The 23,089-nt window shown below is 36.7% G+C and overlaps 1 protein-coding gene across 4 annotated transcripts; it reads left to right on the forward strand.

Moving 5' to 3' along the window:
* The first annotated feature begins 1,262 nt into the window (after nucleotides 1–1,262).
* Nucleotides 1,263–22,512, forward strand: plekhm2 (pleckstrin homology domain containing, family M (with RUN domain) member 2). 4 transcript variants are annotated; one of them, XM_067446223.1, is made up of 21 exons: nucleotides 1,263–1,384; nucleotides 2,245–2,351; nucleotides 2,454–2,563; nucleotides 2,735–2,834; nucleotides 2,945–3,032; nucleotides 5,449–5,623; nucleotides 6,066–6,125; nucleotides 7,031–7,301; nucleotides 9,029–9,787; nucleotides 9,900–9,969; nucleotides 10,127–10,150; nucleotides 13,706–13,796; nucleotides 13,890–13,954; nucleotides 14,029–14,117; nucleotides 14,204–14,336; nucleotides 14,749–14,939; nucleotides 15,031–15,096; nucleotides 16,044–16,203; nucleotides 16,618–16,797; nucleotides 16,982–17,098; nucleotides 20,654–22,512. In XM_067446223.1, exons 1-21 carry the CDS (start codon nucleotides 1,325–1,327, stop codon nucleotides 20,789–20,791), a joined length of 3,054 nt encoding a protein of 1,017 aa, XP_067302324.1. In that variant the 5' UTR covers nucleotides 1,263–1,324; the 3' UTR covers nucleotides 20,792–22,512. The 4 variants fall into 4 exon arrangements, with proteins under 4 accessions (XP_067302324.1, XP_067302326.1, XP_067302325.1 ...); XM_067446225.1 differs by lacking the exon at nucleotides 6,066–6,125; XM_067446224.1 differs by lacking the exon at nucleotides 10,127–10,150 and having other exon boundaries at nucleotides 20,654–22,511.
* Nucleotides 22,513–23,089: the final 577 nt, after the last annotated feature.

A 23,089-nucleotide genomic window follows, 5' to 3' on the forward strand; every position in this document is an offset into this window, starting at 1 on the left:
TTTGATACACTACTGTTCCAAAAAGGGTTGTTGAATTTTATTTATACTTTGTTTCTGGAAGAGCTCTCTTGTATTCAGCATGGCTTTATATATTTGAGCAAGAGTACAGTAAAAACAGCATTTTTAACTATTACAGTTTAAAATACCTTCTATTTATAGAAACAGTATTTATATTCAGCAGCAGTTACTCTATTACCAGTGTCACATCATATTAATCATATAATATATCACCAGGACTTTTTAAATTGATATTAATTTCAAAAGAACATTTATTAGAAATATAAATATTTTATAATGCTGTAAATGTTTGCTAAATAAAATTATTCGTTTTATTTAAGAAGAAAAAAATCGTATTGGCACCAAACGTTTGAATGGTAGTGTACATAAACACTCTTGCTTTTACTATTGTATGCTGAATGGTGTTAATATCAAAATATTGTATCTCAGACTCACCTTTACATCCGTTTGTTTTTGCAGAAGAACAGTTCAAATTGATCCATATAATAAAAAGTAATTGTTCTGATCTACAATTCTGCAATAATCATCCTTTCTTGGAAAAAATATTCCTCAATTTTGGATATTCCGCGTTGGATAAAAGCGTCTGCTAAAGGAATGCATGTAAATGTAGTATTCCAAGATTTTTTTGTCACCAGATTTCTTGGCCACAAACTTATATATAAATAAATTGTAATATGAATGGGTCATGTTAACTTTTTAGTTAATAATAATAATACATTTTATTTATAATGCACTTTATATTTAACAAAATCTCAGTGCTAAAAGTTGTTTTGTTAGTAAATAATTCTGCATTCACGTGCTCTCGGAATTATCGTAAATACCAGTTTCCTAGGTAAAAACTGCACATGAAAGGCCTTCCTTTTCAAAATTTGAATGTGATGAACTAATCATGAGTTCACGACTTCAGAAGTGGGAATCATCCACAGTCTATGGAATTATCACATTTCCGATAGCAGCACGTGAAGGCGACATAAGAGACGTAGAAGACGAGAATGTGAATGACGTATAATTCGACCGACAAAAGTTGTAGTCCTTCCGAATCGACTTGCTAGAAACGTACGTTTTTAAAAGAAACAGCTGTTTAAAATATGACCGCGAGTAATTTAATGTTGTTATGTAATGTTTAATAACAAAACTTGAACGTCTCTTCAAGTAATGATAACCATAACTACAGACAGACCGTAAGAAACGCAAAACGCAAAAACTACAAAATAACGTCATCACTAAGCTCGTGGCCTGTGAACACAACGCGAGTCGACTCGGGAGCGCGCGTCAGCTGACACCCGCCGAAAGAGCAGAACCAGACATGGATCAACTCAAAGTCAAAGACAGGATCCTCGAAAACATCTCTTTTTCCGTCAAGAAGGTAAGAAGCCTCTGCATGCAGCAAGAATATATATCGACCTTCTCTAGATTATAATTTGAAGGTTAGTTTGTGGTGTTGATGTTTACGCTATCAAAATAGTTGGGCCTCCCTCCCCCTCCTGCTGTGTTTTGGTTAAGACAAACGCCTTGACATCTTAAGAACAACATCCAGTGTTTCCAAGTCAAGGTTTAATGAATACCAGATTAGCCAGTGAACTGTCGCTTCTCTAGATTGGTATTATAGTTTATAGTGTTCAGTTATAGCGTAGTTAATATCTATCAGCAAAATTACATGAAAGGGCTAAAGTCATTTCAGACAAGTAAGTTAAACAATTTACTGCATGTGCATCATAGACACATCAAAACAATGACACGATGCCCCTGCAAACAAGTACTGTGATCAAATGAGATTCTATTAATAGGACAAACAGAGCTTGCTGCTTACTTTATGGGTCCATCCCAGGTCATCATGTCTTTTTTTTCTATATATAACGTTACCTCCTGAATCTTTGCTGTTTGCAATGTCAGAATGTTTGTTTCGTCTTTCTTTCTTGGTCTGTCTTTTGCACCTTTGATTCTGAATATTCGCGCCTGCTGTCTTTTGACCTAATCATTCTGTTTTTTACTCATCAGGTGCTTGGCATTAGCATGTTCTTATTGATTTATGATGGACTTCACAAACCATAAAGTTCTGCTTTCATCAGTGATTCAAAGGAAAAAAAGTGCATTTTTAGGTTGTTCGCCCAGAATAAAAATGAATTGCTTGGAATGTCATGGCTGTGTGCGCTTTAGACATTTACCAGACAAGACAAGCATTTTTCATTCATGTTCACCTCACCATTCCTAACATTTGATCCACAGTTGCAGAGTTACTTTGCTGCTTGTGAGGATGAGACGCCAGCCATCAGGAATCACGACCGGGTTCTTCAGCGGTTGTGTGAACACCTGGATCACGCTTTGCTTTATGGGTTAGACAGACTGCACTAGAGTTTTTTGCACCTTTGAAAATTCAAACACTTTTTAAGACATTTGGAAGCATACAGGTCTTCTCTTTTCTCTATGTCTTAAAGGCTGCAGGACATCTCATCAGGTTACTGGGTCCTCGTATTACACTTCACACGGCGAGAGGCCGTCAGACAGATTGACGAACTCCAGCACATAGCTACCAATCTTGGCAGAAGTATGACCAAAACCTTTACCGCCTGACTCTGTGACGTGCTTTATAATGGTTTATAATGATACACTACTGTTCAAAAGTATGGGGTCAGATATATTCAGATGTTGAATATTTTGGCACTGTTTGGCCTTGTTTCGTGTAGTTAATCATGACTGCTGTGTTGTTGTTCCACAGGTCGTGCCTGGCTCTACTTGGCACTCAGTGAAAGTTCTTTAGAAAGCTACCTCCGACTTTTTCAAGAGAATCAAGGACTGCTCCAGAAATACTATTACAAGTGAGTGACTTTAAGAGAATGGGTATTATTGTTCTCCTGTGGTTTCAGATCATAAAAGTGCTTCCTTTAAGCTGTCATCTGATTTTTGTGATTTGTTTCCTCCTTTGCAGAAATGCATTGGTTTGCAGTCATGATCATCTCACTCTGTTTCTTACACTTGTCTCTGGGCTGGAGTTCATCCGCTTTGACCTCGAGCTGGTATTACTCTTCATTTTCTTTTCCTCAGGTGTAGGATATACAGTGGAACAGCCAATCTAATTCTAGATGGGTGTCTGTCTAATGCAGGACATATCTTAATTTACACAGTTTAGTGCTCTTTAAAAGCTGTTTCAAAATATGAGACCGTGTATTATTTAGGTGCCCTGACTGGTCAGAAAGTTTTGCCACCTTTTTTATCACTCTCATTCCTTCAATAGTTGATATGATATGATATGATATATACTTTATTGTCAGACAAGTCTGAAATTTTTCTTGCACAACAGTATCTATGTTTACAGCAACACACATACATTAAACATCGACATACCCTTAATCCACCTTCTCCATACTGTGAATTTTTACCTAAGTGATTTATTCAACTCTAAGGTAGCCTGATACACAAAAGAGTGTTTCAGCCTCACTTTGTTAAATCTTGGGACTCTATACCTCCGATTTGATGGTAACAATTCAAATGCATTATGTAGGACATGCTTAGGGTCAGAAACCATATTATTAGCCAGCCTTAACAAGTTTTTATCAGGGGTGGTAAGTACTCAAGTAAAAATACTTTGATACTTTACTTAAGTATTTTTTTCGGGGATCTGTACTTTACTTGAGTATATTTTATTTGCATCTACTTTTACTCTTACTCCACTACAATATTAAAGGCAAAGTGTACTTTTTACTCCAATACATTTCCCCATGCCCGCTCCAAGTATTAAGTATTTATTACACTTGATTTCCAAACCGGTCTGGTCGGTCATGGATGATCTAGTCGGGTATAGACTTGGAAAAGCTGACAAGTCAGGTTTGCCACACTAACTTTAGCTCAGTGTTTCCCCAACTTTTTTATTTTGCGGCACACTATTTACTATGAAAACATCGGTAACATTTTACAATACAGGTGCACTATTATAATTCATGCCTAACTAATGCACTGATAATCATGAGATAATGTATTACAAATGAAGAATTAAACCATTTATTAATGATTACTGCATCAGCAACTAATGAACATTCTATATGATTAATAGATTAAGTAATATATGAATTGCTATTAATTAAATGACATCATTAATTCCCTAATAACATATTACATTAACTAATAATGTAAATTCATGTATTCAAAGCCATGCATTCCAACTCTCAGTTGTCTGTTTAATTAATCATTAATCATAACAATTGGCAAAATTATATCATAACTTTTTTGTTGAGGCACATGACTATTAACTAATTGTTACGTAATATGTCATTGTGGTTATGGCTTTTGAATTAATTTTGAATTAGTTAATAGTATCTTGCTCCTCATCTGTTTTATGGAGCTAATGTTATGGAAAATGTCTATGTTAAGTTTAACCCCTATACTGCGTTAAGGTGCTTCATTGTCTCCTATTAATTGCAAATCTAACAAATTCTTATTTGCAGTATCTAATCTTAACATTTGTTCAATTAAAGCATTGCATATCAGTCCCAAAAGATTTTATCTGCTTATTGATATTTACAGTTAATTTGAATATTTACTTTTTACTTTCGGTACTTGAGTACCTTTTAAATCTGATACTTTTGTACTTTTACTCAAGTGATGTTTGAATGGAGGACTTTCTACTTTTACTGGAGTATTTTTTTATTTAGGTATATATACTTTCACTCGAGTATAACTTTTGAGTACTTTTACCACCTCTGGTTTTTATAATAAGCTGAATCATAAGGCTTCTCAAGGGGCTGACCTACAATTTTTGAACAGATTTTTATCTGATTAAACAACTTTGTTTTTGACTTAACTGACAGACTCCTATACCAGATAGAGTTGCAGTATTGCAGTATACTCATTATAACGGACCTAAAGAACAGCAGAAGAATCTGTTTTCTTACTCCAAATGACCTAAGACGACGAAGAAAATAAATTCTCTGCTTGGTTCTTTTACAGAGAGACTAGTTCATTTATAAATAGCCCTGCTGTATAAAAAAACAAAAAAACATGACCTATAAACTGTCAAACCAAAAATATTCAGACACCAGATATATGTTTTTACGAGTGGGTGGAGGACACTATAGTTAATTAATGTAAGGATAGCAAAATAAAGTAAACTCTGACGTATTATTTGCAAAAATTCTTCATATAGTGGACCACCAGTAAAATTGATACAATATTTGTGACTATATATAGATATATACATATATATATATATATATATATATATATATATATATATATATATATATATATATATATATATATATATATATGTATGTATGTGTGTGTGTGTGTATATAATGTCTTCTACCTACTTATAAAATTGAAATACTGTTATGCTACGTTTCCATTACTTTATCTTATACTATACAATATCTTCCATGATTTAAAATGTTGATATCACCATGGCCTACAAATGCTTTATTTTTTAATTGGTGACAGGACGTGCCATACCTGGATGTTGCTCCTTACATGCCAGAGTACTACAAACCTCAGAATCTGTTGGATTTTGAGGAGAGGTTGCCAAGCTCTGATAGCCTATCGTTACACTCTTTCACTTCCCTCACCTCAACTAACCTTGAGTGGGATGACAGCGCCATTGCCCCATCCAGTGAAGGTGACCTGCTTGGATTTAATTCTCCATTTTTTTCTCCCACTGAGTCTGTTACTATTACAACTTCTGTGTCTTATTTTCACACTTTAAGTTGTCTTTCCTTTTTTTTTTTTTTTATTACAAACTGGGATATTTCCATTGGTATAATTCATTATTCTCCACCAACATGATGGTTATTTTTAAGGTTATTTATATAAAAGATCGGGCAGTGAGAGTTCAATAATCTGTGACCTTACATGATCATGACGCATTAATGCTTTCATTTAATTTAGTGGCACATTTCACAGCTGATTATGTCACAATGTCTCATTTAGGTTTTTTTTACTAGTTCCTGTCATATGCCAAGTTTTACACACACGTTTGATTTATTGTAGTTTCTGTTCTTCTTTCATTCACTTCATCATTCTTTCCTGCCTATTGATGAGTCTTATTTCTCCTTTTTTAGATTATGATTTTGGTGACATCTTCCCTGTGTTGCAGTCATTGCCAAGTGCAGACTGGGAAGGTGGGACATGGTTATTTCCCCCTTCCCAAATCTAACATTTACAACCCTACACAATCCATCTTTCCAAAGCTACTAACCAGCATGTCCGTTTCATGTCCGTGCACGTTTGTTTCATGCGTAGAATCTGTTATTGCCAATGCGCTTTTGATGAGGTTATAGATGGGTTGCGGGTGCCCATGCTCTATATTAGACTAAACAGAACCCAACTCTTCGCTAATGCAGTTTTTTTTGGTGGATACACAGTCTCGTGCAGCCGAAACTCACCATGTGTTGACAGATTGTGTTTTTTCTGCTATTGCACCTAAAGCAGTGTGGCAGCTGGTTTGCATGTTTGCTGCTTGGATTTTAACTTCAATGGCAAATATCAGTCATACCTTAATGATTATGAAATGCTGACCATAATAACCCTAATATATATATATATATAGTCTTTGCTTTCATGATATTAAATGGTTTAATACTGTATAAGCATTTTTATTATACTGTTGTTATACTGTTTAATAATACTATTATTGTTTAGTTTAATTAAATGTATTTAATGCAGATATAGCACTAAATTAATCAGTTTTCAAATAAATCAAATAAGTTTATGTCTTTCTAAAATAAACAGTCAAATTAGTCAGAAACGTTGCAAGAGCTCTTCAGTAATTAACAGCAAAAATGTTTATCTACATTTGTGATTTATCAACCTATTTGTGATTTATGTTTCCATAATTTTTAGATAATTAAAAGGATGAGATGAAAGTAGCTGGAAAGCTAAGTTTTTTCTAAACAGCTTCAGTTTGTTGTATATCTCTGTGCATTTGTCATGATTCAGAAGCTGTGTATCTTGCTTAACACTCCTAATATGAATATCTAATACCTGCATGTCTAAGATTATTTCGCTTCTTGACGTTTTCTGACAGAGGGAGACTTGACCGATCCGGTCAGTGGGCCCCGTTCTTCAGGATCGGACCCTCAGACTGTTGTCAGTGACTGTGTGGTGATCAGGGCCTCTGCGGGCACCATCAGGACCACGTCTCTGTCGCGAAGCCCTACATTTCGGCGCAATCCCTTCATAGATGACTCGGACACTAACACTTCTGCTGATGTCACCCCGGTGCACATGGCTAGCCGTCATGCTTCTACGACAGGAGAAGATGCTGAGATCACCAGCTCTGAGCTGGAAGTCATAAGGTGTGTCTTGAGTATTAGAGCTTATGCTGTGGGATAATAGTAGTGGCAAATCACACATTATTCGTTGAAAGGGTGAGGTGTTTCATTTTTGTTTTGTTTTACAATATTTCATTTTAGTTTAATGCAACTATAAATATACTGTGTATAGCCTTATTTCCTAAAGACTAAACACATTTTCGAATGTTTTTTTTTGGAGTTTGAGATGTCAATTTGTGGCTCAACCAGTGATGTGAGCCTGTCTTGTCAAGTAAACATGTGTTAGCATTACAAATTCTCTTCATGACAGTTGCTCTGCTAGTACGATTTTTGGTTTAAGAGTCCTCCAAAACAGGTCACTGGCAAAACAATAATTTAAAGGGGTCCTATTATACCCTTTTATGAAGTCTTGATTTTATTTTGGGGTTGTTCTAGAATATGCTTTCAATTGTTGATTGTTTAGAAAACATTACTGGCCCAAAAACAGTCTGTTCCAAATATGCTGTTTCGGTTTTATTGAAGCCCTCCCTCCGAAATATGAAATGTGCTGTGGTTGGTTAGCTGGCCTAATGTGTTGTGATTGGCACCGCTTAGTGCGTGTTCGGGAAATGTCACGCCCCTTATCATAACCGCAAGCTCTACTCAGATGTAAATATTAAGGATAGCATCAATTTCAGACCAATTCAAGCTGGATTCAGACTTAAGCATGATGTTAAACAAGGATCATGCAGAATGGATTTCATGCTTTTTTTGTAATTTTCTTATACTTATTAGATACAATGTTATAAACCATTTAAAGGGTTAGTTGACCCAAAAATGAAATTGATGCCATTAATGACTAACCCTAATGTTGTTCCACACCCGTAAGACCTCCGTTCATCTTCGGAACACAGTTTAAGATATTTTATATTTAGTCTGAGAGTGTATCTAAGTGTATGCACATTATACTGTCCATGTCCAGAAAGCTAATAAAACATCATCAAAGTAGTCCATATGTGACATCAGTTAGTTAATTAGAATCTCTTGAAGCATCGAAAATACATTTTGGTCCAAAAATAATAAAAACTATGATTTTATTCAGCATTGTCTTCTCTTCCGCGTTTGTTTACAAAACTCAAATAAAGATTCAAACGGTCATGAATCAGTGGATTGATTCATGATTCGTATTGCCAATGTCACGTGATTTCAGCAGTTTGGCAGTTTGAGACGCGATACGATAAATGAATCAATCCGCTGATCTCTAATGCAGTTTAACCAGGCTTCACACCTTTTTTTGGTGGGTGAGATTATTTAAATAAGAAGTAACATAACATTATGATTTTACAAAGGCTGGAAAAAAACAAGTTGTATTCCAAACGAGTCGTTCGTTGTAGCTTTTGGAAAGTGAATTCTGTTAAATAAAATATCTCCTTTGAGTGGACGTTGCAACCTTGCAGATCTTTTTTATGCTCAAACAGCAACATTACACACTAACTGAAGTTGAAAAAGAGAAAAAGCATAATAGGACCCCCTTAATTAAATATTTATGACTTTATATGTTGCTTGCAAAAAATGCATTTATTAAGAATAATCAAAACATTTTGGTACTTTAATGCCACAGAAGTGTCACACTTCACCTTTAAACTACACTTAAATATAGTGTTCTTGTTTCTTTTTTTTACAATGACACTGTGCTAAATAGTTTTAACATTAGGTCGAGGAATTGATGATTTCCCTGTTCTGTTTTCATAAATGTATATTTTGTGCAACAGAATGGCAAGGCGCAGAAAGCCTGGTAAGAAACGACGAGGAAGAGGGTCGACGGACTCTGTGAGCAGTGAGCAGAATGTCATCTCTCCAGACATGGCTGACACTGAGGAAAGCCTTCAGATAGTGGTTGAGAGAGACATATTAGTGGAAAAGCTTAATGTGGACAATCAGACTCCTCTGGAGGGGCCAGACGGTCCTGGGACTGAGTCCATGATGAATGGGAGACAAGAAGGAGAAGATGAAGACCCGGAGACGGGACTGAGGCTCCCTGAAATGACGGACACTTCTATGGACAATGTGGGCCAACCTCTCCGTGATGTCATGGACAGGCTGAATGGTTCTCTGGATGGAGAGAGCTGGCAACCACATGAAGGTGAGGGGGGAGTGGATGGAATATGCACTAATCACGATGGACCTTCCCATCAGCGGCCCTTTCGAGAGGACTCGGGCGGTGAGCCTCCGGACCCAAGCCGTAGCTTCTTGCAGGCCCCCCTGCCACCTGCAGACTTCTACTGTTTTACCTCCCAGAGTCCAGACCCTTTTGCCTCGTGTGGTGGGCACAATGACTCTGCAGGGAATGGCGAGCCGCAGGATGTTCCTGTTGGCGATGAAGATGAGGGAGAAGCAGAGACACCAGCTGCAGTGCAGGATCCCTCCATCCCCATAGAGACATCATCTCAGGAGATACAGAGTAAAGCAGAAGAAGAGCCAGAGGAGGATAAAGACCATGCAACTCAGTGCTCCCATCCTGCAGAGTTTAAGTGAGATTGTAAACTATGGTTATTTTAATCAATGAGTTTTTATGCTTGTTAGAATAGCTCTAATATGTGATTTATTATGAGGTTAAGTTATTTGTTTTTGTTTGTTGTACAGGGTGGATAATAATCACTTGCTGCTGCTCATGATTCACGTTTTCAGGGAGAATGAAGAACAACTGTTTAAGGTAAAACTATATTTGATATAATATCACTTAATCGATACCTATGTATTTGCAATTTTTCATTGTGTCCAAGCTGCAGCGTACTAGTGCAAGATATCTTGGCCACATTTCCTCATTTTGCCCATTTACTAAAACATTCTATGATGTTTGTGACCCTCAGAGTCAGATGGAAAAATCACAAAAGGTATATACACATATATTATATATATATATATCTACACTACCGTTCAAAAGTCTGTCGGTAAGAGTTTTTGGAAGATGTATCTTATGCTAACTAAGGCTGTATTTATATGATCAAAAAACAGTAATGTGCAATAATAGAATTTAAGACAACCGATTTGTTTTATTTTAAAATATAATTTGTTCCAGTGATGAAAGCTACATTTTCAGCAGCCACTCATGTCACATGATCCTTCAAAAATTATGATATTATGCTGATTTTTTTAATCAAGAAGACTTTCTTAATGATATCAACATTGAAAATAATTGTGCTACTTAATATTCTGTGTGGAAACCATGATTAAAAAAAATAATTCAGGATTTTTTTATGAATGGAAAGATTAAAACAGCATTTTTATTTATTTAAATATTTTGTAACACACACAAAGTACTTTCACTTTTCATCTGTTAATGGGTCCTTTATGTAAAAGTAATTAAGTAATAAAAAAGTGTTAATTTCTTTAACTTTTGAATGAAAGTGGTTAATGCTTTTGTGTAAGTAATGTACAGTCTTGTTCAAAATAATAGCAGTACAATGTGACTAACCAGAATAATCAAGGTTTTTCGTATATTTTTTTATTGCTACGTGGCAAACAAGTTACCAGTAGGTTCAGTAGATTCTCAGAAAACAAACAAGACCCAGCATTCATGATATGCACGCTCTTAAGGCTGTGCAATTGGGCAATTAGTTGAAAGGGGTGTGTTCAAAAAAATAGCAGTGTGGCATTCAATCACTGAGGTCATCAATTTTGTGAAGAAACAGGTGTGAATCAGGTGGCCCCTATTTAAGGATGAAGCCAACACTTGTTGAACATGCATTTGAAAGCTGAGGAAAATGGGTCGTTCAAGACATTGTTCAGAAGAACAGCGTACTTTGATTAAAAAGTTGATTAGAGAGGGGAAAACCTATAAAGAGGTGCAAAAAATGATAGGCTGTTCAGCTAAAATGATCTCCAATGCCTTAAAATGGAGAGCAAAACCAGAGAGACGTGGAAGAAAACGGAAGACAACCATCAAAATGGATAGAAGAATAACCAGAATGGCAAAGGCTCAGCCAATGATCACCTCCAGGATGATCAAAGACAGTCTGGCATTACCTGTAAGTACTGTGACAGTTAGAAGACGTCTGTGTGAAGCTAATCTATTTTCAAGAATCCCCCGCAAAGTCCCTCTGTTAAAAAAAAGGCATGTGCAGAAGAGGTTACAATTTGCCAAAGAACACATCAACTGGCCTAAAGAGAAATGGAGGAACATTTTGTGGACTGATGAGAGTAAAATTGTTCTTTTTGGGTCCAAGGGCCACAGGCAGTTTGTGAGACGACCCCCAAACTCTGAATTCAAGCCACAGTACACAGTGAAGACAGTGAAGCATGGAGGTGCAAGCATCATGATATGGGCATGTTTCTCCTACTATGGTGTTGGGCCTATTTATCGCATACCAGGGATCATGGATCAGTTTGCATATGTTAAAATACTTGAAGAGGTCATGTTGCCCTATGCTGAAGAGGACATGCCCTTGAAACGGTTGTTTCAACAAGACAATGACCCAAAACACACTAGTAAACGGGCAAAGTCTTGGTTCCAAACCAACAAAATTAATGTTATGGAGTGGCCAGCCCAATCTCCAGACCTTAATCCAATTGAGAACTTGTGGGGTGATATCAAAAATGCTGTTTCTGAAGCAAAACCAAGAAATGTGAATGAATTGTGGAATGTTGTTAAAGAATAATGGAGTGGAATAACAGCTGAGAGGTGCCACAAGTTGGTTGACTCCATGCCACACAGATGTCAAGCAGTTTTAAAAAACTGTGGTCATACAACTAAATATTATTATTTAGATAATAATTATAAAATAATATTATTATTGCTAAATCCCAGAAAAAAAAAATGTTTGTACAAAATAGTTTTGAGTTTGTACAGTCAAAGGTAGACACTGCTATTTTTTTGAACACACCCCTTTCAACTAATTGCCCAATTGCACAGCCTTAAGAGCGTGCATATCATGAATGCTGGGTCTTGTTTGTTTTCTGACAATCTACTGAACCTACTGGTAACTTGTTTGCCACGTAGCAATAAAAAATATACTAAAAACCTTGATTATTCTGGTTAGTCACATTGTACTGCTATTATTTTGAACAAGACTGTATATACACTGATCAGGCATAACATTATGACCACTGACAGGGGAAGTGAATAGCACTAATTATCTCATCACGGCACCTGTTAGTGGGTGGGATATATTAGGCAGCAAGTGAACATTTTGATCTCAAAGTTTGTGTGTTAGAAGCAGGACAAATGGGCAAGCATAACAATTTGAGCAAATTTGACAAGGGCTAAATTGTGATGGCTAGATGACTGGGTCAGAGTATCTCCAAACCTGCAGCTCTTGTGGGATGCTCCTGGTCTGTAGTGGTCAGTATCTTTTAAAAGTGGTCCAAGGAAGGAACCGTGGTGAACCAGCGACAGGGTCATGGTCAGCAAAGACTCATTGATGTACGTGAGGAGTGAAGGCTGGCCAGTGTGGTCCGATTAAACAGACGAGCTACTGTAGCTCAAATTGCTCAAGAAGTTAATGCTGGTTCTGACTGAAAGGTGTCAAAATACAGTGCTCTGCAGTTTGTTGCTTATGGGGCTGCATAGACGCCGAACAGTCAGTCTGCCCATGTTGAGGTCAGTCTTTGCGCCCGGAAGTGCCAACAGTGTGCACGTCAGAACTGGACAAGGGAGCAATGGAAGAAGTTGGCCGGGTCTGAAGAATATATACCGATATGTGAAGAATATGTGCGTTGCTAACCCAGGGAACACATGGCACAGGAATCACAATGGGAAGAAGTCAGAGACAGTCTGATGTTTTGGGCAATTTTCTGCTGGGAAACCTTGGGTCCTGCCATCCATGTGGATATTATTTTGACACAAACCACCTACCCAAGCATTGTTGCAGACCATGTACTGTACACCCTTTCATGGAAACAGTATTCACCGGTGGCTGTGCCCTCTTTCAGCAGGATAATGCGCCCTGTCACAAAACAAAAATGGTTTGAGGAGCTCAACAACAAATTTGAGGTGTTGACTTGGCCTCCAAATTTCCCAGATCTCAGTCCAATCGAGCATCTGTGGGATGTGCTGAACAAACAAGTCAGATTAATGGAGGCCCCACCTCGCAACTTACAGGACTTAAAGGATCTAGTGCTAACATCTTGGTGCCAGATACAACAGCACACCTTCAGGGGTCTATTGGAGTCCATGCCTTGAGATGCCAGGGCTATTTTGGCAGCAAAACAGAATATCAGGAAATATTAATAAAGTCATGTTTATTGTGTTATGCCTCATCGGTGTAGTCCTGAAATAGGAGACTTTTGAAAATGAAACCTGGGAAATAATACTAGTAAGGCCCTACTTCAAATATAATTGACCACCCTGTAATTAAACATGTTATTGTATGCTTCTAATGATGTGTAATATGAATAACACTCTATTGTAAAACGGTGCTATCCTATTGATTGTTTGCATTTTATTTCAGATGGTGAGAATGAGCACAGGCCACATGGAAGGAGATTTACAGCCTTTGTATCTACTGTTGACAGACTGCTACATTTACCTCTTGCGTAAAGGTCAGCAAACCTTCAGTGGAAGAGCAGGACATTGTTAAGAATGTTTACAAAAGTGCTTGTTTGCATTTGTTGTTGTGTCCAATTGATTTTCAGGGGCAGCAGAGAAGCCTTATAGTGTCGAGGAAGCGGTGTCTTATAATGAGCTTGACTACATCTCTGTGAGTAAAAAATCTGAAGCTTGAATTATCAGTTTGACATGCTGCAGAGATTAGAGCCCTTGTTTGTGCCTTAGGTGGGATATCACAAGCAGACTATAACTCTGGTGTGCACTAACAGAAGACGGCAGTTCCTGCTGGACACAGCCGACTCATCTCTGACTGTGTGAGTTTTTTAAAATGAAGCACATCCCTATGAGGTTAATTAGTGTGCATGTCTTTAAAGAGTATTTTTTTATGTTATCTCTTCAGCTGGTTTCTGACTGTGCTGAAGGCAGCCATGGAAAACGGCTGTAGGGAACCTCCCTTCCCCTCTGTTCTCACTGACGCCACCATGGAGAAACTAGCTCTTTCTAAGTTTGTATGCCAAGAGACACACTGTGAGGTAAATGGAGAAGATCTATCATCCTAAATAATGCACGAGACTCTGGCAGACAGTGGTTCACTTTGATAATCTTAGTTCCTCATGCGTGACGCTTCCTATAACAGTTAAAGCATTTATAAGGATCATAGAGTTTAGACCAATGGTCCTCAACATGGCCAGCAAACACATTATTATTACACAATATATATACCCTTAAATGTATGAATTACATTTCAAAGAGAGAGAAAATCATTTAGCAACTTGCACTTTTTTAAAAGTTTAAAATAATTGTTAAAAATTGCACCTTATAAAACTCATATGTTTCTGCTCAAATTACCATTTTTTTAAAAGGAAGACATTTTTGCACATCAAATAGTTAACTAAATGCACATGCTAGTACTTTGCTGATTTTGTTTTTACTGTGTTTGTGTAGTTGACGGAGATGAGTATCCGGCTGTATTCTCTGGTTCACTGGGAGGACCCCATGGATGTGACACTGGCTTCACCTACATCTCCGTCCGGATCCAGAGAATCCAGCAGCACTAAAGAGGGGCCACTGTTGTACCGGGCTGGGAATTCTTATTTGGGGAAGGAATTGTGGAAAAGCTGTTACTTAGTTCTCAGGTACAGAAGGGTTTGGCGTTTTAAACAATTTGACCATGTTTCAGCAAGCTGTTCATGTGTACTGAATCTTAATCTACTGTTCACCTGGCAGCAATGGCATCCTGTATCAGTATGCAGAGAGAACAGATGTTACACCTTTGATGTCTGTTACCATGGGGTAAGCTTCCACTATGGTTCCAGCAGTGCTGGGTAGATTACTTATAAATTGTAGTTATTTACTGATTTCTATTTACATGTAATTTATTGTTATTATAATGTATTGTAATTTTTTTTAGTAAGTAACATAACCCATTACATTACATATTTAAGTATGTATGTGACTGTTTTTTGATTATCTTTAGACATCGCCTTACTCGTTTATCACATTTATTAGATAATCTTGCATGTATATTTTTATATAAAAATGCAGAGAAAGAAGAATTCTTATTATTGACTATTAATGTATTAATTTAAAATCTCAGGGGGTACTTCAAGTAAATATCAAGTAAATAACAAGTAAACAGCTAACAAAAAAAATCAGGTAATCCCTGCATTGCATGCAAATATGAATTTGTACTAATACAAAAGCCTTCCAATGGCCGTAATAAAACGTTAAATGACACACTTAGTTATAACTCAAATAATTGTGTTTGATTAGGGAATGTTGAGAAAACACTTCTTAAAAAAGAAATCAGAAATTATTTCTGTAAATTCAGTGATCAAATGCTGAGTGGGTCTCATGTTTTAGGCTCATGACTAGTGGCTGGTCTGTGTGTGCTATTCCAAAAACCTCGAAGGCCTTCTGAATGCATATAAGCATTAGGCCTTTATAGAATTTTTTTTTTTTATATATATATAAAGATTTATACATAAATACTGCCAATGTAATCAATCAAAAAGTAACTGTAGTCTGATTCAAAGTAATTTAAAATGTAATATAATCTAATTACATTTACTTAATTTCAGGAATTTGATTACATAATCCAGATTACATGTAATCGGTTACTACCCAGTAGTGTGTTCCAGTTCATAGATTTCACTCTTGGCAACTTAATATGAAAATCAATATGAAACATTCCCAGTTAAAAACATTTATATTTTCATGCGAATGTGTTTCTGTTGTAGGGGAAGTCACTGTGGAGGCTGCAGGCGTTCAAACAGCACAGAGAAGCCTCATGCATTTCAAGTAATTCTGACGGAACATCCTCCATTAGAGCTCAGTGCAGAAAACGAAATGGAAATGGCCGACTGGATGCAGCTTCTCTGCCAGTCTGTCTCTAAAGGGGTGAGCCACCACCACACACACATTAAACTTTTTTTCTGGATGCCTTTTCCCTGAAGTTCTTGATTTATATTGTCAAAGCATTTTGGACACAAGATCTCTGCATTTTTTGGGAAGTGTGACTAAATGCACAGTTTTAGACTTCTTTCCATTCATGCATTTGCTTTTGAAATGCTTTCAGATTCGCCACATGACAATGTGTTATTGTTCCTCATCGGTTCCAAACATGCCAACATTTGCATTTTAATTGTTCAAGTTCAAGTACTTTATTCAACAAAATTACTACAACCCCATAGGTGCATTTAAAACAAAGTTTACCATACATGTACTAAAAGAGAGAACAATTTTAAAGATGTTTTCTTAGTCTAGAACTCCCCAGATGTTGACCAATGCATTTTGTATATTTTTGTTTCTCAGATTATTCCACAAGGAGTAGCTCCTGCACCCTGTATTCCATGTTGCCTTGTGCTCACAGACAGGAAGTTGCTCACGTGTCACCAGGATTGCCAGACCAGTTTTTTCCGTTCTCTAGGAGGAGCTGATCTGAACGATGTCACAGCTGTTTGCCTGGAGGACAATAAAGAATACTGTGTCATTGTAAGACTTGCAGATTGTAGTGCATAAGATGTCTCTGTGAACAGGTGTTTGCTGTTTGTAGTTTCACATCTACAAATATGGTGTTCCTTAGATCTTTATTTTCCTGGACTGTTTAAAGAAATGTGTGCTTGTCATTATGATTTTTTTAAAAAGTTGTGCCCCCACCCTTTGTTTCTCCCTGCAGGAATTTGCAGAAGACCGTGCGCACTTTCTCCCCCCCTGGGTTTTATATTTTAGTGGATGTGAGGAGCGAGATCGGCTACTAGAAGAATTGAGCCAAGCTTGGACTGATGTTTACCAGGTGAAGAAACCACACATTTTTGTAAAAACTTTTTTTTGTTACAAAATATTTCCATTTCAAATAAATCCTGAAATATTTAAGCAGCAAACATTTAATTTAATTTAATTTCTGTCATTTCATTCATATCTAGAATCAACCTGTATGCAATAACACTCAGCCTTTATATCTGTTGTTAATGTTATTTCCTATCAAGATAATATTCTAATATTATGTATAATACTTGTGTCTATTGTATTGTTATAGTTTGTTTGTAACTTAATTCTTGTTTACAATAAAAAACACTTAAATACAATTTACAGTTTCACAGAAATAGTCATACAAGTTAAAAAGAAAAGAAAAAAAGAATTGGTTAAAAAATGTTTTTTCCAAATTTGTTTAAATTTTCTTTATATATCAATACATAATAAAATTTTAAGTACTTTGAAAAAGAAAGTATAAAAATTGAGTGTCTGTAGACCTCTCACGACTGTAGACTCCTTCTCCCTTCTGGGCTCTTTCTAAAGCCACGCCCCCAAAATACATGAACGCGCCTCACCGACCGTTCAGCTGGAAGACGCATTATTTACCTAAGATGAGCGGAGAAGGAGCGGAGTGCATGTAATGACATCATGTCAGAATCACATGTAATAAAAAATATAACTATCAGTATGAATATAAACAAATAAGATGTCTTTTAGTACTCACTGTCAAGCTAGAATACTGGTAAAGTTTCAAATATATTTTTGTTTGATTAAGTAACGATCTAGTTATATTTCTAAGGCAAAGCTAAAAACGGGTAGCATTGATAAAAACATTAGTAAACATAGGTAGAGAATATAAAAACAAAAAAAATGGCGGAAATAAACGTGCAGGTAAAGTTCCTGGTGAACATGGTAAAAGAGTTCAGACAGGGTAGTAGCTAAAGCTAACTTAATTCTAAAAAAAGTTCCTGGATGCGGTGTACCAGCTTTTTACAAATGCATCTTGTTATCTGACTGCAAAACCCGGCACTGTGAATTATGAATGCTCTTTCTCTGCCATTATTTTGCTCTGCGCGCATGTGGGCAGATCCTATAGCAAAAGGGGTGGTAGCCACGGTAGCGAGAGAGAGTGACAGTTGCCCAAGCCAATCACTCGTTTCGTCCCGGACTAAAAGAATGAGCGGTGTTTATTGCAGATTAAAAAGTCTAGTCACTTGATTTTTATACTCTCTTTTTCAGAGTACTTGCATTTTAATTATGTATTGACATGTAAAGAAAGTTTAAACAAAATTTGACAGGTTTTTTAGATCATTCTTACTTACCCTACCTTTAAAGGTACTCTAGAATGATTTGAAACAATATGTTAAATTGTTCTCTGATATCTACATAGAGGGTATTTGGCAAAAATTGTCCAGATACAGTTTTACAGGTCCATTTACAACCCTAGAAATTGTTCCTAGGATGTAATGCCCTGTTTTTGCCTCATTTGGAAGAGTCATGAATATTAATGTTGAGCTCTGCTCTGATTGGCTTATTTCAGCAGCTCACAGTAGTTCAGCTGTTCAGCTCGTGAGTCCTGACCGTCCTGACAGAACACAGACCGACTGAATGACACTTTAAGCAAAACATCTCAAATGGAGATTGCTGAAATGCAGCTTACTTACAGTGTTTTCAGATCATCCGCGCACGAGAAAGAGCTTGCGTGCTTCCGTGCTTCCAGATTTCAGTCATTAAATCCCCCAAACAGAGGGGATTATTTTTCTGTGAAAAGAAACTTGTATACTCTCCGGTTTTACTTAAACATGTCCAATCTGGCAACCATATGCACACAAGCCCTTTCTCTCGCGTGGATGATCTGAAAACACAAACCCTGCGGCTCTCTAGTTCACTAGTCAGGGCACTGATCAGGACATAAGTCAATGGGCAGACTCCCTGATCAGTGCCCTGACAACTGAACTAGGGAGCTGATTGAGACGCTCCCCAAGAGTCACCCAGTCTACATTTTAGACATGTCTTTTTTCGTCAACGATATTGCATGTTTATACAACGTTAGTCACAATGTAGGCTAACGTTACGCAGTGACTGTGATGTACTCTGAAAGCATGCAAAAATATTAGGGCTGTAACGATACACCAAACCCACGATTCGGTTCGTATCATGATTTTTGACCCACGGTACGATACAAACCTCGATATGGGGGGGACAAAACAGTTTTATTCTGTACAGTATTCTGCAGCCTATTTTGCCGTCAATACCATATATCTGTATGGTCAATAGGCTACTGCCGACGTTTTCTTTGCGGTACCAATAGGCAATATATATTTAACATGAAGTATAGGGCCTCCTGTACATCAATACCAACAGAAGCGCCGCGTCAGACATGCTTCTGGTGTGCAAAGAAAGAGAAAACACCATGCAGCCGCCCCCGCGGATGACACGCAACAGAAACGCCACGCTCACACCACGTTGCCAGCCGGTTGTGGAAGCTTCTTGAAACACTTACGGCAAATTGTGTGGGTCTTGTCAACTACACGATTGCCATCCTTGTTCTCCACCGGGTAGCTGAAATGTTGCCATAATGCTGACTTAAAAGTTGGACCTAGACAGGAAGGATAATTCTGGGAGTTGGAAGGGGTGTGTCGCGATTCTGCCTTCTCACATCGCGATACAGTTCGTGGACCTGCGTATTGCGATTTCGATTTCATATCGCATATCGTTACAGCCCTAAAAAATATCATAGGCCTTCTGCAGTTCTCAAAAATATAAATATATAACTTACATTTTTACAAAATGAATAGCCTTGTCAAATGACTATCGTTTTAACTTATATGGTGGAAAAGGTGACGTTTGCTTAAAGCATCGAGTGAATGATCTGTAAGCAAAGTATCTACGGTTGTATTTTCTAATACAAAATAATATTAACCTTTGTCATTAGACACACTATTTATTTTTGTATGATACTTGGTGTTTCCTATTGTTAATGTACTAGCATCTAACGTTATCAAGACAATGCTGTCTCCCTAAGAAACTTTCAATTTAATCAGAAATTGTTTAAACAGTCAATAAGTGGATAAAATCGCTACTTACTGCTGGCAGGAATATAGTTGTAATTGCCACTTTCTTCAGTTTAAGACGCTGAGTGAAGCTTGCTTGAAATAGGCCGAACAAACAAACAATCTTGAATTAAATTGTTGTGGTATTGGATTATAATAAACATCAGCCATGACTGTTGACATTTTTTATCTGTGGGAAGGGTAGAAAAGTCCTGACTGCACAGCCTGGAAAATGACACGTGTCCATTCGGCTCTGTCAGTTCCGCCTGACAATGAACATGTTCGGACATATGCAAATGTTGGGGGTGTGCATATAAATGATCCCCAACACTTGCGTCACGGTTGGGTTTATGTTGAGAATCACGTATTTTTCTGTGGTGTTTTTGATTTCCGAGATTTACATAAGAAGTAGGAGGCGATGGTGTTTGAGACTCACAGTATGTGATGTCCATGTACTGAACTCGTATTATTTTACTATGGCTAGGTTAATTTTTCATTCTAGGGCACCTTTAACATCCTGAATTTCTGCATATGTTTTCCAGGTGACTCTGCCTCGTAAGCCGGTATTAGACCTGTCGGTGCAGAAAAGGTGCGGGGAGGCGCTGGAGCTGATGAAGAGCGCCTGGCAGAGGAGTGACAGCCTACACAGAGGCCGAGCAGAGAGAGAACCATGGTGCTGACAGCCTTTACATCACTACAGTGAGCCCAGGATTTAATAGGACAACATTGGGAATTCAGCTCACCAGCAAACCTACTGTTTACGTAGGTTCAAGCAGACTCGGTGAGCTCTCCAGACCAGAGACCATACTGAACAAAGTGGGCTCATATAATGTTAAACTACCGGTAATAAGGCCTGACCTTGTTTACACTTGCCTTTCACAAATATTTAAGGATTTATGATAAAGGCTTTGGCTTTTATTAGTGGAAGTCTGCAACAGGAAATCAAAAAGACTCTCGTGTTTGGACTACAAAGAGTTTAAATACACAGTCAACATTTTTTTTTTTCTAAATACGCCTTTCTTCCTTGTATAAAGTCTATGGACAGATGCTGTTCATGCCTGTACTATATAAAGAGGTACAAACTGCTTTGTGAGCACTTGCGGAAGAGAATTCTAGTAATGTTTACACCATTGATTTTATTTGGCTGCTTTAAGATAACCAATTGAAAGTATAACGGTTTGCATGGCAGCTTGGCACAGACACTCAAAACACAGAGAAAGAAATAGGGGGAATTGGTCTGGATTTAATTTAGATATTTAACATCAATCAGTCATTACTGCTAACACTGGTGAGGTACCAGCATGTCACCGCTGCTGTTATAATGGACTGAAGAAATGTTCGAATCAATCATAAAATTTTAATAGGCTGTGTCATTTAAGCTATTAAGGCTCTTGCTACTAAAGTGACAGTGTTTAGAAATGAAGGAGTCGGTTACAGCAGAATTGCACAAGGTTCAGAATTATGGGTTCGTTGGTATTCTGTTTGTTCTTTTGTTGAGAGATTTATTTTTATTTTTTATTTTTTTATCATGCCATTCAAAATGATTTACAGGCATACATAAGCATTCACAGCACAACTTTATATTTAAGAAATTTAACTTTTTTTCCCCCGCAGTTGAATACAGTCCCATCAGATTTTTGTTAAAAGTCACACTCTTCGAAAGGTGTTGTCAGCTCTTTCTTTCTTTCTTTCTTTCTTTCTTTCTTTCTTTCTTTCTTTCTTTCTTTCTTTCTTTCTTTCTTTCTTTCTTTCTTTCTTTCTTTCTTTCTTTCTTTCTTTCTTTCTTTCTTTCTTTCTTTCTTTCTTTCTTTCTTTCTTTCTTTCTTTCTTTCTTTCTTTCTTTCTTTCTTTCTTTCTTTCTTTCTTTCTTTCTTTCTTTCTTTCTTTCTTTCTTTCTTTCTTTCTTTCTTTCTTTCTTTCTTTCTTTCTTTCTAACCTAATTTTCCATTGTATTTTAGTTTAAATATCAAAGCCATTCCCAGTTACTTGTACATCATATACCATTTTCATTGACACTGTAATGTTATTTTAAGATTGTAGAGTGGTTTTAAAGAAAGCAAACTTGAGTATGTGGATCTTTGCCAGACTGTGATGAATGGAAACAGAAGCAGAATCTCAGGTATGTGGAAGTTTGTTCCAGTAAACAGTGATTTTAAATAATACATTGCTGGACAATGACAGAATACAGTTGTTTATTAATAATTGAAATGTGGTTTTATGTTGTGTTTTATTTTTTACTTTCAGTTCTTCAGTTTTTCCCCATTTTATTTCAATTTGAGTGACCAACAGTAGCAAATAATGTTGTTCTAACACTCTGTCTCAAATACACTAAATGCTGCATGTACATTTTGGAAGGTGTCATTAATATGATAATAAATAAATAAACATGACTTTTTTAAAATTTAAAAAAGTATGAATAACCTAATGTCTGCATTTGTAGTGACACTGACATTTTGAAACGGGTAAAAGTCTTATTGTTTGTAATAAGACAAACAAACCCAAAAGTGTTTTTTAACCGACTGAAAAATAGACTAAAATATATTTGAAATACATTTATTTTATGCTAAGTATACTACAAAAACATGTTTATAAATACCCTGCAATTGTACTTTTAGTGTACTAAATTGGTATACTTAAAGAGAAGTCTGCAAGATTGAAACAACTCATTTTGTACATTTAAGTATAGAAATGTTATTGTGCCAAAGTGGAACTATTGGAAGTATACTTTAGATACCCTTTAAACATCTTGCATTTAAAGACTGATATTATCCAGCGAACATACTATCCTAACTAATAGTGTTAATAAAATATATTAGGCTTAATATTTAGAAATGTGCATTGTGCAATAAAGAAGTCCTCCAAATAGACAAGGCAAGTTTTATATAGCAAATTTCATACACAATGGTAATTCAAAGTGCTTTACATAGAAAGGGAATTAAAATAGTGATATAATAATCACAACATATGCATAAGAAATA

This window comes from Pseudorasbora parva, chromosome 6 (assembly GCF_024679245.1).
Source record: "Pseudorasbora parva isolate DD20220531a chromosome 6, ASM2467924v1, whole genome shotgun sequence".
Taxonomy (NCBI): Eukaryota; Metazoa; Chordata; class Actinopteri; order Cypriniformes; family Gobionidae; genus Pseudorasbora; species Pseudorasbora parva.